Here is a 17,792-nt window from a genome sequence, read left to right as displayed (position 1 = left end):
AAAAATATTAATACAAATGTATTTATAGGGTTTTTTTCCCATTTATATATATTTTTTTTTTATATAATTTTTTATTTTTTTTTCTATTCGTTTTAACCACTTTTAGTCAGTTATTTATTTATCAAGTCAATCATTTATTTTTTTAATTTTGGCAATTTTGGTGGGCCGAAGTCAAAATGCCAGGGCTGATTTTTTTTTTTTTTGTACCAGTCCAGTCCTGGGTTAGGGTACCCGTAAAAGCGGCCTGGATCCGTTTTGTGTACTTTTCCTGAACTCCAGAAAAAGAAAAAAAAAATGAACCCCTGAGCCTCCCCACAAAAAAAAAAAAACCAAACAAACCAAAAAAACAAAACAAACATTTCAGAATAATAACGTTTATTGTCCAAATGGTCCTGAAAGAGTATAACAATGAAAAGAGCAAGAAAATGTACAACCATCATCCGAGAATAGACATTTTTGATAAACATTGCACCAAAAAAAAAACAACAAAAAAAAAACATCAAAAAACATGTACAGCAAAGAAGGCACTCTGTGTGTTTGTGTGTCTTTGGATTTCAACAACAAGCATTCGACATCGGCTGTCTTGTGTCTTGTCCACTTTAAGCCGCGATTCTCAAACTTGGAGCCCACAAAAAAAACCAAAAAACAAAAAAAAACTTGACAGAGCGAATCCAGCGAGTCTCATCAAGGTGTTGAGTACCACCTGGGTAAGATGCCTCCCTCTAGTGGAACACGAAAGAATTACATGCTAAAAAAAAATGCAAACAAAACAAATCTTTGTTTTTGTTTTTTTTGACAGTACATTTCTACGGAAGCGTCAACATTTTGGACTGGCGAGTACGTTCGAATGTGTTCAAATATGTTCCAACGTACTCGCAAATACATTCAAACATATTTGTTAGTGTGCTCGAACGTACTTTTTGGCTAAATGGATATTATTTGTGCATGCGCGAGTGAACAAAAAACGTTTTTTTTTAAGCATGTGGCCCATATGACACCAATATGGTCAAAAAATTAAATTAAAAAATATATTCACAACTTTTATGATTTATTATTATGTCTGCAGTTTTGGATTTTTTTTTTCCCAAAATGCAATGGGGTATTGACCCGTGGGAAAATATGCTGTTTGTAGCATTTCGCCTCCAAGTACGTTCAAACGTCCTCGCAACTGTTTTAACGTATTTGTGAGTACGTTTGAACATTTTTTTTTTTGATTATGTTTACGCGACAATCAAAAATTGTTGACGCCATTTCCTCTTGAAGTTATAATCGAGTTGTACTTAACGTTTTAGTTTGTTTTCAAATATTTGTTGAGGTAGAATTTTGATGTCACTTTTAGGATATTAGCGAAAATGCAGAAAAATTGTGTTTTGGTTTTGTTTTGGTTCTGATTGGTCGCGATCCGTCTCCTTTTTTTCCATTTGCAAAGCTTTCAATCCGAAGAAATCGACTCGGAATTGGTTACATTTTTCTCATAGTACAAAATGACGTAGCCAAGTATGCTATTAGGCTAACGCTACCTTCAAAAAGGATACTTGATTCATTGAACAATTTTCAGCAATAAGAAGTTCATATTTTGTCCAGAATGAATTTGATAACCTCATTATTTTTAATGAACAATTAATACCTTTAAAAAACAAATTTGCCACTTGCGTCGACAGATGATGACATCATCTGTGCTAAGGAAGAAGGTAACAACCAATCGTGGCTCATGTTTGTTTTTAAACTTTAAAAAAAAAAAAAAAAAAAAAACAACTTAAAAAAAGACTTTAAAAAAGTTTTTGTAAGAAACTTTTTTGTAAGAAAAACAAAACAAAAAAAACCTTTGTAAGAAAAACGTTTTTGTAAGAAAAAAAAAGTTTTTCTTGAGAATTTTTTTTTTAAGTTTATTTTAAAAAAGTATTTCGAAAAGTTTTTCTTGCAAAAAATTTTTTTTTTTTGTTTTTTTTGTTTTTTTTAGAAAAGTTTTTCTGAAAAGTTTCTTTTTTAAAAGTTTTTCTTACAAACGTTTTTCTTACAAAAGTTTTTCTTTCCAAAAAGTTTTTTTACAAAAGTTATTTTTAAAGTTTTTGTAAATAGTTTTTCTTACAAACTTTTTTAAAGTAAAAAAAAACAAACATTTTTCTTACAAGTTTTTTTTTTTTACAAAATTTTTTCTTACACAAAAAACCTTTTTGTAAAAAAAAAAAAAAAAAAAAAAAAAAAAAAAACCTTTATACCTTAATACCTTTAAAAGTAAATTTTCTACTTGCTGATGATGACATCATCATCTTTGCTGAGGAAGTAGGTCACAGCCAATCATGGCTCACCTGTTTTCTGGGTTTGGCCAGCAAACTGAGCCATGATTGGTCGTTACTTCTTCAGCACAGGTGATGTCATCATCAGTCGACAGCAAACAGAAAAATGACTTTTTAAAGGTACTAATTGTACATGAAAAATATTTTCAAAGTCACCACATTAATTATAGACAAAATATAAAGTTTTTACTGCTGAAATATTTTAAGAATTTTATCTTGTGAAAAAAAAAGACTTGATTTGTATAAAATTGTGACTTGATCTTTTTTCTTGTAAACATTCCGACTTTTACAATTTACCCTGCCGTTGTCGCAGCATTTTTTTGTCTGTATGTAACCACCAAATAATAAAATAAAACAAATCACAAAATAGGCACTTTTCAAACTGCTATGGTGTTTAGGACGATATAGTAGAAACTCGCACATTCGCTGTCAGGCACTTCGGAAATGACTTTTTTTTTCTTTTTTTTTTCGCTCTCCCTGATTGCCTGCTTATTCTCAATTTTTCATTATTATTTTTTTAATGCTAATGAGCGTTTAATTGTGGCGGCCATTTGGATTTTGAGGGCTTCTTTGTGTTTAAAAAAAAAAAAAAAAAAAAAAAAAAAAACGTTCTCCCCTGATTCCAAAAAGTTTGAGAAATTCTGCTTTAAAAGCGAAAACACCAACTAGCTAAAACCGTCGCCATGGAGCAACAAGTGCTTTGACGACGTCTCCATAGCAACCCAGTTGAAATGGAATGTAAGTCAAGAGTGGTTGAAACGGACCACATGTGGACCATCATTATTATTATTATTATTATTATTTTCTTCAGGCGCTTGCATGGCCTTCCCTTGCCCGGTCAGCCAATCAGAACATTCGACGACAAACTTGAAATGTTTCGGCTTATTTACATCGTTTTTTTTTCTTTCTTTCTTTACATTCTTTTCAAAGTCGCTTAAAAGAAAACTGTTAGTGCTAATCGAAAAGTTCCAAAAATATTTTCTTGAAATTGGAAAAAAAAAAAGGTGTGCTTCCCCCTATTGGTGCGGAGGTTCATTTCCAAAATCCTGTCCTGTCCATCTTTTTTGGTGGGTGGAGCTAAAAGTTGCATTTGGAGCAGCCTGGTCAGCTAAGCACCAACAATCTTTGTGGAACAACGATGCCGCCGAGGAATGTGGTCTGAGACCGAACCGGACCGGTTTTCAGGGGGCTAACCAGGCGCCGCAATGGCCGCCGAACGACTGACAGTTGCTGTAGCGCTTCTTGACCATCATGCTGACGTACGCCTTCATTAGCTTGGCGATGGCCATCACCTGGACAACAGGAAGAGGAAGAGGAGGAGTCAGTCACCTTTTGTTACCTCCACCAGGGAGCCGGAGAATGGGACTTTCTGCCTGTTAGCGGAGTGTTGATCACGTTAGGGTTCCTTGCTTGGTTGCTCGGTTGATTGCGGTGCTGCCAGTTTACTTAGCAACGCTAACTCATTTGCTTACATTATTATTGTGTTACTTTGTATACAGCAATGCCTGTTCTTGACGCGCTTTATAAATAAAGTTAAGTTGAGTCATGTTGAAATGACGTAAATTAGTAGACTGTAAATTAGCTTAGCATTAGCATGATCTTAGCAGTAGCTTAGCATTAGCTTAGTGTGCTAACCTAATTTAGCATTAGCTTAACATGCTAACTTAGCATTAGCATTACATAAACTTCGCATTAGCTTGGCATGCTAAGTTAGCATGTTACCTTAGCATTATCTTAGCAAGTTAACTTGGCATTATCATAATCTTAGAATGCTAATTTAGAATGCTAACTTAGCATGAGCTTAGCGTGCTAAGTTAGCATGTTACCATAGCATTAGCTTCTCATGCTAACTTGGCATTAGCATTAGCTTAACATTAGCATTAACTTAGCATTAGCTTAACATGATAACCTAGCATGTTGACTTAGCATTAGCATTAGCTCAGCATGCTAATTTAAAATGCTAACTTAGCATGTTAACTTAGCATTAACTTAGCGTGCTAACTTAACATGCTAACTTGGCATTAGCATTATCTTAGCAATTGCTTAGCATGATAACATGACTTCACATTAACATGAGCTTAAAACACACTAACTTAGAATTAGCTTAGCATGCTAACTTAGCAGTAGTTTAACATTAACATTAGCATTAACTTAGCATGCTAACTTAGAATGCTAACTTAGCATTAGCATTACCTTAGCATTAGCTTCACTTAATCGGATGAATTATGTGGAAGACTAAAAATCAAGTAATCAGTCAAACAAGTGACTTTTAAAAAAAATCAATCTATAAAGTAACAAATTATTTTTAAAATCAAGTAATACAGTACCTATGACACTATGACAGTTACTGTACTTTTGAAAACCAAGCATTGTATAAAGTAAATTACATTACCTTTCAAATAAAAAAAAATAAGTAACTCAGATATAATCAAGTGATCAGTAAAGTAACTAAATTACTTTTAAAATCAAGTAATAAAGTAACTATGACATGAATAATCAAGTACTGTCATCAGTAAAGTAACAAAGTTACTTTTTGAAGTTACTTTGGCAACACCTTTGGCTGTTTGTTTGATGTTTTGTTTGGAGCGTCGGCGTCGTCGCGCCACTTTTTTTGGGGGGGTGTCACGTACCATTTGCGTCTCAAAGACGAGCTCCCGCCCGTCCACGGCGATCTTGTATGTGTTGGCGAGCGGCGCCCCGAAGGACAGGATGCGCTCGTAGGGGAAAACCTCCAGCGGGCGCGGCTCGCCGCGCTTGTACACTGACACGGCTTCGCGGCTCACGCCCAGCCACAGCGCCGACGGGAAGGTGCCGTCGCCGCACTGTGGCAACAACAAAACACGCTCAAGCACGATTCCCCGGAAGCCGCGTTCGACGTCACGACCTCACCCACCTCCACGTCGAAGAGCGTGGCGCCGTAGCCGGGCCAGTCCCGGACCAGCGCCATGTACTTGCGCATGGCCTGCTCGGGCGCGACGCCGCGCAGCTTGGCCCACTTGTCCAGCACGCCGGCGCGGACGGCGTCCGCCTCCTCCCTCATCCAGGCCTCCAGGCCGCCGGCGTCGTCATCGGCGCCGGCGGCGTCCGAGCGCCGGCGCAGGCTGCGCCGCAGCGTCCCCTCCAGGAAGCTGCGGCGCTTGCGCTCCGGCGCGCAGTCGCTCGGCGCAAAGCTCCGGCGCAGGCGGGCCCGCAGGCGGCCCACGGGGAACACCCGGCACGTTTCCGGCACCTGGGCCCCCGGCGTTTGGTCCCCCAGGAGGTACTGAAGGCGCAACGCCGACAGGAACTGCAGCGTCTCCTCGGGCGCCGGGTACTGGCCGCGGATCACCGCTTCGTGAGCCTGAACGCACAAAAACGGAGCGTGAGGCCGTCGCTTTTCCATGGGAAATAAATGCTTGCATTTACCCCAGTTGAAAAAAACAACATCAAGAGTATTCAAGTATTTAGAAAGTATTTCGTCCTTTAGACGTGACGGTGTATTAGGGCCACGTATAAATATATTTTTTTAGAGGGCGGGGCAATATTCCGAGGAAAAATACTTGCAAATCTCCCACGTTCTAAAGTGGCAAATTTGCAAGATAAAAACTCGTACATTCATTATTTTAGAAAGTGGCAAATTTATGACTTTCTTAAGTGACAAATTTCGTAAATTTTTGAGTTTAGAAAGTGCCAAATTTGCTACTTTCTAAAGTCTAAAGTGGCAAATTTGCGGGGAAAAAACTTGTAAATTTGCGAGTTTAGAAAAACTTACGACTTTCTAAAGTGGCAAATTTGTGAGAAAAAAAACCTCATGAATTTACGAGTTTAAGAAGTGGCAAATTTGCAATTTTCTAAAGAGGCAAATTTGCGAGTTTCAAAAGTGGAAAATTTGCGAGAAAAAAAAATCAAATTCGTTTAGAAAGTGGCAAATTTGCCACTTTCTAAAAGTCTAAAGTGGCAAATTTGCGGGGAAAAAACTCGTAAATTTGTGAGTTTAGAAAGTGCCAAATTTGCTACTTTCTAAAGTGGCAAATTTGCGAGTTTAAAAAAATTACAACTTTCTAAAGTGGAAAATGTGCGACTTTCTAAAGTGGCAAATTTGTGAGAAAAAAAACCTTGTGAATTTACGAGTTTAAAATTTGCGAGTTTCTAAAGTGGAAAATTTGCGAGAATTTTTTTTTTTTTAATTCTGCGTTTTGAAAGTGAAATTTGCAACTTTCTAAAGTGGCAAATTTGCAAGAACAAAACTTGTGAATTTGCGACTTTAAAAAGTGGCAAATTTGCAAGTTTATAAAGTGGCAAATTTGCGAGAGAAAAAAAAACTTGTGAATTTGTGAGTTTAGAAAGTACCAAATTAGTGACTTTCTAAAGTGGCAAATATATGGGAAAAAAAACTTGTAAATTTGTGAGTTTAGAAAAATTTGTGACTACAGTGGCAAAACTGTGAATTTATAAAGTGGCAAATTTGCCAGAGAAAAAAAACTTGTGAATTTGTGAGTTTAAAAAGTGGCAAATTTGCAAGTTTATAAAGTGGCAAATTTGCGAGAAAAAAACGTGAAATTGCGAGTTTAAAAAGTGGCAAATTTGCAAGTTTATAAAGTGGCAAATTTGCGAGAGAAAAAAAAAATCATGAATTTGTGAGTTTAAAAAGTGGCAAATTTGCGACTTTCTAAAATGGTAAATTTGCCACTTTTTAAACGCACAAATTTACGATTTTTTTGTTGCAAATTTGCCACTGTGGAAGTGGAAAGTTTCTAGAAAGAGGAAATATTTGCAAGAAAAAAAAAATCGTAAATTTGCGAGTTTAAGTGGCAAATTTGCCACTTTAGAAAGTGACTCATAAAAAAAAAAAAAAAAAAAAAAAATCATAAATTTGCAAGTTTATAAAGTGGCAAATTTGCGAGAGAAAAAAAAAACTTGTGAATTTGTGAGTTTAGAAAGTACCAAATTAGTGACTTTCTAAAGTGGCAAATATATGGGAAAAAAACTTGTAAATTTGTGAGTTTAGAAAAATTTGTGACTAAAGTGGCAAAATTGTGAATTTATAAAGTGGCAAATTTGCGAGAAAAAAACGTGAATTTGCGAGTGTAAAAAGTGGCAAATTTGCAAGTTTATAAAGTGGCAAATTAGCGAGAGAAAAAAACGCACAAATTTACGATTTTTTTTGTTGCAAATTTGCCACTGTGGAAGTGGAAAGTTTCTAGAAAGTGAAATATTTGCAAGAGAAAAAAACCCCGTAAATTTGCGAGTTTAAGTGGCAAATTTGCCACTTTAGAAAGTGACTCCTAAAAAAAATAATAATAATAAAAAATCATAAATTTGCAAGTTTAGAAAGTGGCAAATTTGTAACTTTTTATAAAGTGTCATATTTGGACTTTATGGTCCGAAAAATCCGGTCGTTGAGTTAGATGTGGCAAAGCACAGATCCGGACTCGAATATTTATTTATTCATTTATTGAGTTCAATTTCATTTCAATTTTCATTTCTTCATATATTTGGAATTTATTCTAAAATTCCCGGTCCGGTACTGGTAACCAGCACGGGTAGTTTGTGTTGGTCGCGCTTACCTGTTCAAACATGAAGGCAAATTCCACGCTGTCTTTAGGAACGTCGTCCACGTCCAGGAAGCAATAAAGTTTGAAGTAGAACTTCCAGCCTGCGCTGCCCTCTTCTGGACTGGAGGACAACCTACGCCACAGGAAGTGACATTTATTTATTTATTTTTTAAAATTTAACGACGGCTAAAGAACGACACCAACAAAGAAGAATTTGCTGGCAGCTGACTTTTCAAACTTGGCGAGCACGTCGGCGACCAGCGTGCGACTCTCGATGGCGTTCTCCACCACGTGGTTGTGCTCGAACAGCGCAAACGTGTTCCTGCTGTCCTCCATGGCCAAACCGCGCAGGAGCTTCTCCACCACCTGACGCCGACGCACGACACATTCACACACGCTGCAAATATGAACTTCGGCAAATATAGGTCGGCTTCTTTTTTCTTTTTTTGCTTTCAGTTGGTGAGTGTTGAGAAAAATACGGTTCCCGTTCGGTCACTTGCTCAAGGGCGCTTCCACGTGGTCACGGCTGTTCATTTTGTCTGCCATTTTGAAATGTAGTCGCAGTTGTAGTCGTGTTTTCAATCACGCTTGTTAGTTATGATAGAAAATGTATCTTGTGCTGTATCATAAGTCAATTACATAAAAAAAAAAAAAAACATACTTTTAATGGGGAAAAATTACTCAAAATGAAAAACAAATGATGAATCACTAAAAATCATAATAAATAATAATAAAAAAAAACTATATACTGAGCTGTATTGTAATAAGCAAATAAAAAAATACATACTTTTAATGGGGAAAATGACTGTAAACAAAAAAAACAAAAACAAATGATGAATGAAAAAGTATTGAGAGTAAACTAAAAATCATACCAAAACAAACAAAAAAACATAATAAGTGAAAAAAAAACTATATACTATGCTGTATACAATACTGTAATAAATAAATATAAAAACACACTTTTAATGAAAAAAAAAAAAGACTGTAAATGAAAAAGAACAGATATGGTTTAATAATACAAATAATACATTGATTTTGGACGCTTTATAATAAACTAAAAATCATACCAAAATGAAAAAAACAAAACAAAAACATGATAAATGGAAAAATATACAAAATTAACATGATTTTTATTTTTTATTTTTTTGATAAATTAACGCAAACTTCCACTATTGCGTGTAGTTTTTGGAACGATAAACGAGAGAACACTGTATAGCTTCAATTCCCTTGAAACTATAATGCCTTTTTTTTGTTTTTTTTTTCCCCTGTAAGAAACTTTTTTTTTTGTTTTTTGTCAAATATGTCCAACTTTTTTTTTTTTCCTCTGGCAAAATGCTGAAATGATGAAGTGTGAAATGTTTCCAAATTTGTGCAACTATTATTTCCTCCTCGGCCTGCTCGATTATGGGAAAAATAATAATTACGATTATTTTGGCAATAATTGAAATCCCGATTATTCAAACGATAATTTATTTTCAGTACAAAACAAGATCATGTTTAAGCATTTAAAAAAATATTAAGACGAACTAGAAAAATACGACAAATACTATAATTTTGTAAAAATAAATAAATAAATAAATAAAAAATGTAAATAAAATAAAATAAAAAAAACAATAAATATGTAAGTTCCTTTTGGACCAAAGAGAATTTATAATCATATATATTTATAATAATTAATATATTTTATATTCCTATTATATTTATATGTTATATATAAAATATTCTATTTTATATATTTATAATTATTTATTTATGTTGAAGTGCAGAAGTACAATCATTTATTTTTTGGTACAAAACAAGAAAAAATATTTAGGCACATAAAATGATTTTGAATGAAACGAAATTGATTAAATGAGTTATTTTTAAATTTAAAAAGCTGCAAATGTATACATGAAAAAGAAAACTCTAAAATTAGTATTACGAATCGTTTTTGAAGGATTATGCTGGTTTTGTAATTGTGGAGTGTAATAATTGAAATTGTCATTGAATTGCACAGCCCTATTTGCTTCTATCTTATTACTAACGCGAGTCAGCAGCAAAAAGTCCATCTGGAAAGCTTGTGGCTTCCCAAAAAAAAAGTTGCAAAATGATGGAATGGTGCAAAATTGCAGCATTGGGCGTCTCACCTCCCCGGCGGTGGTGTGCGAGTTGATGGTGATCTTGCAGCAGCCGCCGCCGTGACAGTGCACGGTGGTGCTCATGTCCCGACGCGCCGCCACCGCTCGGATCTCCTCCAGCGACGGCACGTTCTCGCGCCCGCGCGTCTTCTTCAGCGCGTCCAGCGCCGAGGCGGCGTAGCGCTCCAGCTCCGTGCCCGGGAACGCCTCTCGGGTCCTGCGCGGGGGGGTTGGGGGGGCGTTGCCGTTAAAGTCATTTTGGGTCGAGGGGGTACACCGGTGACATCAAACTACCAAAAAAGTGGCATGGGAAATTTCAAGAGGGGAGGAAAAAGGCTGTTTTACAGGATCTTGACTGATTTTACAAAGCCGACAGAATATTCTGTTCTATTTCTATAAAAACATGGAACTTACCAAAAGAAAAATTTGTCTCTTTTTTTTCACCAGGAAAAAAAAGTATGTTTCTATCTGTTTCCGTTTTCCTGCAATTAGCATTAGAATATAACGACATTTTATCATTATTCACATTCCTGGTGAACACAATGGCAAAAACTCTCCTGCCACCTACTGGTCGTTTCTTGTAATAACTACCATTGCTTTAAGTGACCTCTTCATGCCAGAAGCTGTATTAAAACATTAAAAAAATAATTAAAAAAAACGTATAAATATGTTTTTGGGACCATGGTAATGTTTAAAATAGAACGTGTTTATAGATTTTTGGGAGCAAATATTTTCTTCATACTACAGCAGCCTTAAATTGGATTATTTTTTTTCTTAAAGTGTATTACAAAAGCCTTTTATTTTTTTACCCTGATTACTTTTTATTAACCGTGATTGGTGTTTATTTCTTACTTTGTATTTGTATAGTGATGAAAAAAAGGGGGAATTGATGTTGTACCATTGTTTGCTTTAAGTGACCTCTTCATGTCAGAAGCTATATCAAACACTTTTGTATGCTCTAGGATTAAAAAAATAATGATACAAATTTTTTTATAAATATGTTTTTGGGACCATGGTAATGTTTAAAATAGAACGTGTTTATACGTTTTTGGGAGCAAATGGGTTAATGTTTTCTTCATACACGAGCAGCATTAAATCGGATTATTTTTGCATTCATAACTGATTGGTGTTTATTTTGTACTTTGTATTTGTATAGTTATTAAAAAAAAAAGGGGGGGGGGAATTTCTGCTGTACTATGTTACTGGTTTGGTCATTGTTTTCTTTAAGTGACCTCTTCATGTCAGAAGCAAAAAAACAAAAAATGACGTATAAATACGTTTTTGGGACTGCAGAACCAAGTATTTAAAAACGTTTTGGGGTTGAATGAGTTAAAAGTGAAAGTAACACAGTGTTGTTCAAAAGTTGATGTTGGAAATGTTTTTTGAGGGGAGATTTGAGAAAATGTAACACAGGTGAAAATGAGGAAAAGAGCTAAAAATAAAAAATAAAAAATAAAAATAAAAATAAAAAAAGGAGAAAAATGGTACTGGTGTGATGTACTTTATGGAGGTATTGAATAAAGTAAAAAAAAATAAAATTAAATTAAAAAAAAATCCTACTTCTGGTTAATAATATCAAAACAAACCGACTTAAAATCCCATTTAAATTCTCATGTACTAAATTAATTACCAAAGACTAAAATGAAGGACATTTTTTGCTATAATTACAGTTTTAGCTCATTTTTTTTTTTTTTTACATAAAATGTTATTTTGTTGCTGAAATTGTTTTGTTCAATTTTAGCGTTGGTTATATTTCACGAAAAGAACCTTAGGAAAGTGGAGGAAGGAGCGATTTTGTGGGCGTGGCTACCTCTTGAGGTGCAGCCTGACGTAGGCCAGGACGCTCCTGCCGGGCAGGAAGGCGCAGGCGGCGCACGCCAGCGCCTTCCACCGGGCCAGGTCGGCGGCGGCGCCGGGCTGCGGCGGCCGCGCCGTCTGCTTGACCAGCTGGCAGTAGAGCTCGTCGCGGAGGGCGCGCGGCTCGCGGCACGCCCGCAGCAGCGCCTGGATGCCCGGCGCCGGGTCGGACGCCGCCTCCAGCTGCCGCAGGCGCGCGAAGGCCGCCAGCGCCTCCTCCTGCGGGGTCCTCTGGCCGGCGCCGGCGCCGCCCACGTGGCCGTACGGCAGCGGCAGGAGCGGCGAGTGCAGCGGGTGCTGGCTGTAGCGCAGGATGGGGTTCCGCTTGTAGATCTGATCCACCACCTCCGAGTTCAGGCTGTTCTCCTGCACGCAAACGTAAACGTAAACGTAAACGGGGGGAAATGCACGAGCATTATAAAAATAACAACCTTCAAAAATTCGATACGAAATATATATCAAGAAATGTGGAAATAAATACAAAAATGATTAAATATCAATCAATAAATACAACCCAAGACATGTTTAGGACCGCCCCCTCATTTGAATAACATTTCGTCCTGATATTCTATTTCTACATTCATTTACACACTTATTTTTCTATTTCTTTGTATTTTTTAATTTTCATAGAGAGCAGAACATTTGTATTTATTGATTGATATTAAATTCTATTTATACATTTATTTTTTTATTTATTTACACACTTATTTTTCTATTTCTTTGTATTTTTTAATTTTCATAGAGAGCAGAACATTTGTATTTATTGATTGATATTAAATTCTATTTATACATTTATTTTTGTATTTAGTTACACATTTATTTTTCTATTTCTTTGTATTTTTTAAATCTATTTTTTTTGCATTTCTTTTACTCAGAGAGCAGAACATTTTTATTTATTGATTGATATTTAATTCTATTTATATATTTATTTGCACATTTATTTTTCTATTTCTTTGTATTTTTGTTGTATTTTTTTTTACTTATAGAGAGCAGAGCATTTTTATTTATTGGTTGATATTTAATTCTATTTCTATATTTATTTTTGTATTTATTTTTATTTTTTTTTAATCTCATTTTTTATTTTTTACACATGCATACATATATAAACAGTTGTTTTTATTTCCATTTCATTAATATTTTTATATGTATTTTTTTGAATTATATTTTTTATATCCATTTTAATTTTAGTCAAAATACAAAAATGAAAAAAATGTGAGTCAAAATATTTGTCATATTATATAAATATATCCTATTTGATATATTTACATAATACTTACAAAATTGAATACAATATTTCCAAACAACATTTGACTCCTTTTTGACCAATTTCCTGCATATTTCCTGCATTGTGACAGAAATAACCCGCGAGGTTTTGCCGCCGCCCACCTTGATGTGCTGGATGAGTCGCTGCGTGGGCGTGTCGATGGGCGCTTTGGCGTCGATGACGTTCTGGACGGCGGCGGCCCAGCGGGTGGCCTCGTTCAGCAGTTTGCAGTGCAGGCGGCACGAGTGCTTGCGGCCGTGCACCGTCACCGTCCAGTAGCCTGGCAAAAAAAAAAAAAAAAGAAAATGGCAAAAGGTCACGAGGTCGGCCAAAACGCGATCGCGCCATCTCTCGGCTCCGCCCACCCGTGTCTTTGAAGAGCCTGTCGTCGGGCGGCGCGACGGAGCACAAACTGTTGAGCGCCAGCGTTCCCAGCTTGACGGCGCCGCGCTCCGAGCTCTTGTAGTAGTCGAGGGAATTGTGCGTCAGCACGAACCAGCGCTTCTTCAGCTTGGCCGCCGCTTTGGCGCCCGCCGAGCCGCCGCCGCCGCCGCTCTTCGTCTCCTTGTGCAGCCACCCTGACGCGCACACGCACACACGCGGATGACGTGAACGCGTATCGGGAAATCCTAAGAAGAAAACCGAATTTCTTCCCCATTTGAAATGTGTAATAAGAATAATAATAATAATAATATTCCTTTCGGTTGGATGATCCAAAGGCGTGAAAAATCACTGGGTGAGATGTTATTTAATTGATTAATTTCATATTTTTGGGGAAAATAAACGAAAGAGGATAAAAAAAGGTACAAATTGAGAACTATTGTTCTTGAAAGTTGCGTCCTTTTAGGGGTACATTGAATTTTCTTTTTGAGTTGTTTTTTTTTTCCTTCCTGAAAGCATACAACTTTTGGAGAAAACTACTCAAATATAGAGTGAAAACGTTTTTTCTTGAGAAAAAGAGGATTGAAAAAGTAGTAAAAAAAAAAAAATCCCTTTGGCACCAAGTGGTAAGTGACGCCTTATTTACTTATTTTTTGCTTCTAGATAAGATTTTTCTTACTACATTTTTTTTTGCTCCTGAATGTCATGAATTCTTTTTGCAAAGATTCTTTTTCTTCAACATATTTTTGTTTATTATTATTATTATGAATACTATTTATTTCACATTATTTTATTTATTATATGTGATTTTATTTATTTCTTATATTTCTTATTTTATTTTAAAGTGTATTTATTTATTTATTCTATTGTTTATTATGAATTAATTTATTACATTATTATTTTATTGACATTTATTTTATTATTTTATTTTTTTGCGACTGAATGTCATGAATTATTTTTAAGATTCTTTTTCTGCAACACATTTTTTATTTCACATGATTTTATTTATTTATCATATTTCTGTTTTAATTTATATTATTTATTTATTTACTTTGATTATTTTATTTATTTTTTGATTGTTTAATATTAATTTATTTATTATTATTTTATTTATATTTATTTTTGTTTCATTTTTTTCTCTTTTTTTCTTTCTTTCTCTAACATATTTTGGTTTGTTTTTTGGTGTATTTATTTTATATTATTTTTTTTATTGTATTTTATTTTATTTATTTATTACATTTCTTATTTTAATTTATATTATTTTTTTTATTTATTTATTATTATTTTATTTATTTATTTATTATTTTTAATGTTATTATTTATTTTAGTTATTAATGTATCTATTATTTTATTATTGTATTTATATTTATTTAATTGTTTTATATTGTTATTTATTTATTTGTTATTATTATTTTCATTTATTTATTTATTTTCCCCCAAAAAACTATTTGAAGACATTTTTCTTGTTGTTCATGTTAAAAAAATATCTGAAAAGTGACCTGCTTTCGTCCAAAATTTGTATTTTTGTTGTGGTGGTGGTGGGCGGGGCTCTCACCTCGGACGACGAACTCCTGTCCGTCGACGCGGGCGTCGCCCTTGGAGCGCTGCAGCAGCGTGATCCAGTGGTGCATCTCCTCGGGCGTGTCGGCGTTGCAGTGCAGCACTCGGTTGGCCGTGATGATGACGAACGAGTTGGGCCTGCGTCAGCGAGCGAACGTTAGAACGACTCGCGAGTCGAGCGCCAACGCGTCCGTTCTCACCTCTCGGGATTGTCGGACGCGCACGCCGAGTCGATCATGCCCACGTCCAGAGTGCCCTGCGGGCGGGAGCACATTTCGTCAGCGCTCGGGAAAAGGCCGGCAGGGAGATTTTTTTTTTTTTTTACTCACCACGGCGTTGTGCGGGTTGGCCTGCTCGTCGTGCATCTCGCCGATTTCTTGCTCGGTGGAGGCGTGGACCTGACTCAGCACGCTGAACCACTGGCTGGTTACCGCGGGAGACGGACGGAAAAAATAGCGTCAACATCAAACGTGACATACTCTTGATTATCGTCATCATCGTCGGCATATTCATTATTGTCATTATTAGGCACGGGTCGATATTCCAATCGGCCGGGATGAAGATGGCAGCAAAAATATTGCGGCATCGTGATATTCAAAGTATTTGGGTCAATAAAAACATTTTTTTTTTCTGTGATCAAACACAATCAATTTGATTTAAAATATAAATAAATGCATTTTTTCATATTATTTTAGAAAATTAATTTACAAATGTTTTTGGTAAGTTTGTTTTTCATCAAAGACTTACTTAAAAAAAATAGTGCTCTCAAAGTTAAAACTTTAACTCCTATTAAAAAAATAAAATAAAATAAAAAATTAGGGAACATTTTTTTTCTGCCAACAAACTATTTTATTTCAGATTTTTAACAATGTATTTATTTCATTATTTTTTTAAATTTATTATAAAAAATACATGTAAAAAATGTTTTTTGGGGGTGTAATTTTTTTTCTGTCCACAATCTATTTTATTTCAATTTTTATATTTATTTATGTATTTATTTATTTAGTTTTATTATTTTTTACATGTATTTAAAAAAAAATACATGTAAAATATACATTTAGATTTTTTTTTTTTTTTTTGGGGGGGTGTTAATTTTTTCTGCCACATACACAATACATTTTATTTGTGAATTAATTAGATATAAGTATTTTTTAAATTTATTTAAAAAAAATACATGTAATTGTTAGGTTTTTTTTGGGGGGGGGGGGGGGTTAATTTTTTTTTTCTGCCAAACACAATCCACTTTATTTCTGAATTAATTATTATTATTTTTTGTTTTAATTTTATTTAAAATAATAAATGTAGAATTATTTTGTGGTCGCCGATTTTTGTCACCACCATTATCATCGGCATCATCATAATCATCATCATCATCATCATCAAGAACAATTTTTTTTATTTCGGATTTTTATAATTGTTTATTTTTTAAAATTTATTGAAAAAAATTAATTAAAAAAAATATATATATTTTTGGGGAGGTTATTTTTTTTCTGCCAACAAACACAATCAGTTTTATTTCTGAATACCTATTTATTATTCAGTTTTTAAAACGTGGAACGATTTGATGTTGGATCGTCCTGACCTGGCGTCCTCGGCCGTCTCGGCCACCAGGTGGTACGTTCTCTCCGGCATGACGATGTCGATGCCGTTCTCCTTGTTGGTGTTGTCGATCACCTCGCTGCAACAACGACAACGACAACAACAACTCGTTCATCTTGGCTACCGGCTCGGCTAGCTAACCGAGCGTCGGATTAGCACGCTAGCAACGCGGCTTTCTTTTCGCCGTCCGGGTTCGACTCACTTGGCGGCGTGCACGTCCAGAACGCCCTTGAGCTTGTCCTCGCCGTCGTTCTCAAAGTACATGAGCTTGCTGTGGCGCAGGACGAACCAGCGCCGCTTCCAGTTCCGGCGCGACAGCGTGGACGAGCCGCCGCCCTTCTTGTGCAGCCAGCCTTGCTTCAGCGCTTCCTGTTTGGCGCGGAACCACAGGAAGGTCTCGTCCTTCAGCACGCACCAGCGCCGCTTCCACCCGTTCATCAGGCCGCCTGCCGGGGGGGGATCGGAGATTACCAACGCCGGGTCTAACGCGCCTCGGCGCGGATCCGTTACCTTTGATGTGCAGGAAGCTGTGGAAGTACGGCAGCGTGACGCAGCTGTAGACGGAGTCGCGGCGGTACGAGAGCTCGTCGTCCGATCGCTCAAAGTCGTCCTCGCTGTCCTCGAACTGACAAGACACAATCGGAGATGGTTTGCGAAGAAAAGCAGGCACATATTAACCATCTCAGAAAACGCCATTTATTTATTTTTCTTTATTTACCGGGAATTTTTCAGACAAAATGCGGCTCTAACTGTTGAACGTACCTGCACAAATGACGGATCAAAAGATGCGGCTCAATCTTTTTTTTTTTTTTTTTTCTAAGAGAGATGCAGCTCAATCTGACTCGGTGGGGTATTATTTTGTTCGGAATTCCGAGTTACCGTGGCGACGCAACTCCCCAAAAATCCCGCTAAAAAGTCCCATAGGAATGAAGGGAGAAGGGGGGGGGGGAATCCACAAATCAAGCACCGAGGGATTGACCTGATTTCAATAGGAAGTGAGCTGATGTGACCTGGTAACAACAGGAAGTGACCTGATTTCAACAGGAAGTGACCCAGAAGTGACCTGACTTCAACAGGAAGTGCCCTGATTTCAACAGGAAGTGACTTGACTTCAACAGGAACTGAACCGGATAATATATATATATATAATATTATATATTATGTAATATATAATAAATTTAAA

The 17,792-nt window shown here is 36.1% G+C and overlaps 1 protein-coding gene across 2 annotated transcripts in view; it reads right to left on the bottom strand.

Moving 5' to 3' along the window:
- Positions 1-3,098: 3,098 nt before the first annotated feature.
- myo10 (myosin X) overlaps positions 3,099-17,792 on the bottom strand; it is a 71,773-nt gene continuing 57,079 nt past the window's right edge. For both annotated transcript variants that reach the window (XM_077511878.1, XM_077511870.1), the window contains 15 exons: positions 17,120-17,234; positions 16,812-17,055; positions 16,593-16,688; positions 15,340-15,433; positions 15,211-15,266; positions 15,006-15,148; positions 13,435-13,647; positions 13,192-13,349; positions 11,759-12,171; positions 9,958-10,165; positions 8,061-8,197; positions 7,844-7,964; positions 5,191-5,637; positions 4,928-5,119; positions 3,099-3,589 (listed from right to left, as the gene is read on the bottom strand). In XM_077511878.1, the coding sequence (XP_077368004.1) occupies positions 3,479-3,589; positions 4,928-5,119; positions 5,191-5,637; positions 7,844-7,964; positions 8,061-8,197; positions 9,958-10,165; positions 11,759-12,171; positions 13,192-13,349; positions 13,435-13,647; positions 15,006-15,148; positions 15,211-15,266; positions 15,340-15,433; positions 16,593-16,688; positions 16,812-17,055; positions 17,120-17,234 (2,748 nt within the window). In that variant the 3' untranslated portion in view covers positions 3,099-3,478. The remainder of the gene's footprint in view (positions 3,590-4,927; positions 5,120-5,190; positions 5,638-7,843; positions 7,965-8,060; positions 8,198-9,957; positions 10,166-11,758; positions 12,172-13,191; positions 13,350-13,434; positions 13,648-15,005; positions 15,149-15,210; positions 15,267-15,339; positions 15,434-16,592; positions 16,689-16,811; positions 17,056-17,119; positions 17,235-17,792) is intronic.

Source organism: Festucalex cinctus, chromosome 1 (assembly GCF_051991245.1).
Source record: "Festucalex cinctus isolate MCC-2025b chromosome 1, RoL_Fcin_1.0, whole genome shotgun sequence".
Classification (NCBI taxonomy): Eukaryota; Metazoa; Chordata; class Actinopteri; order Syngnathiformes; family Syngnathidae; genus Festucalex; species Festucalex cinctus.
The sequence above is the reverse complement of the archived record's forward strand: the minus strand, read 5'-3'. Positions and strand labels throughout refer to the sequence as shown.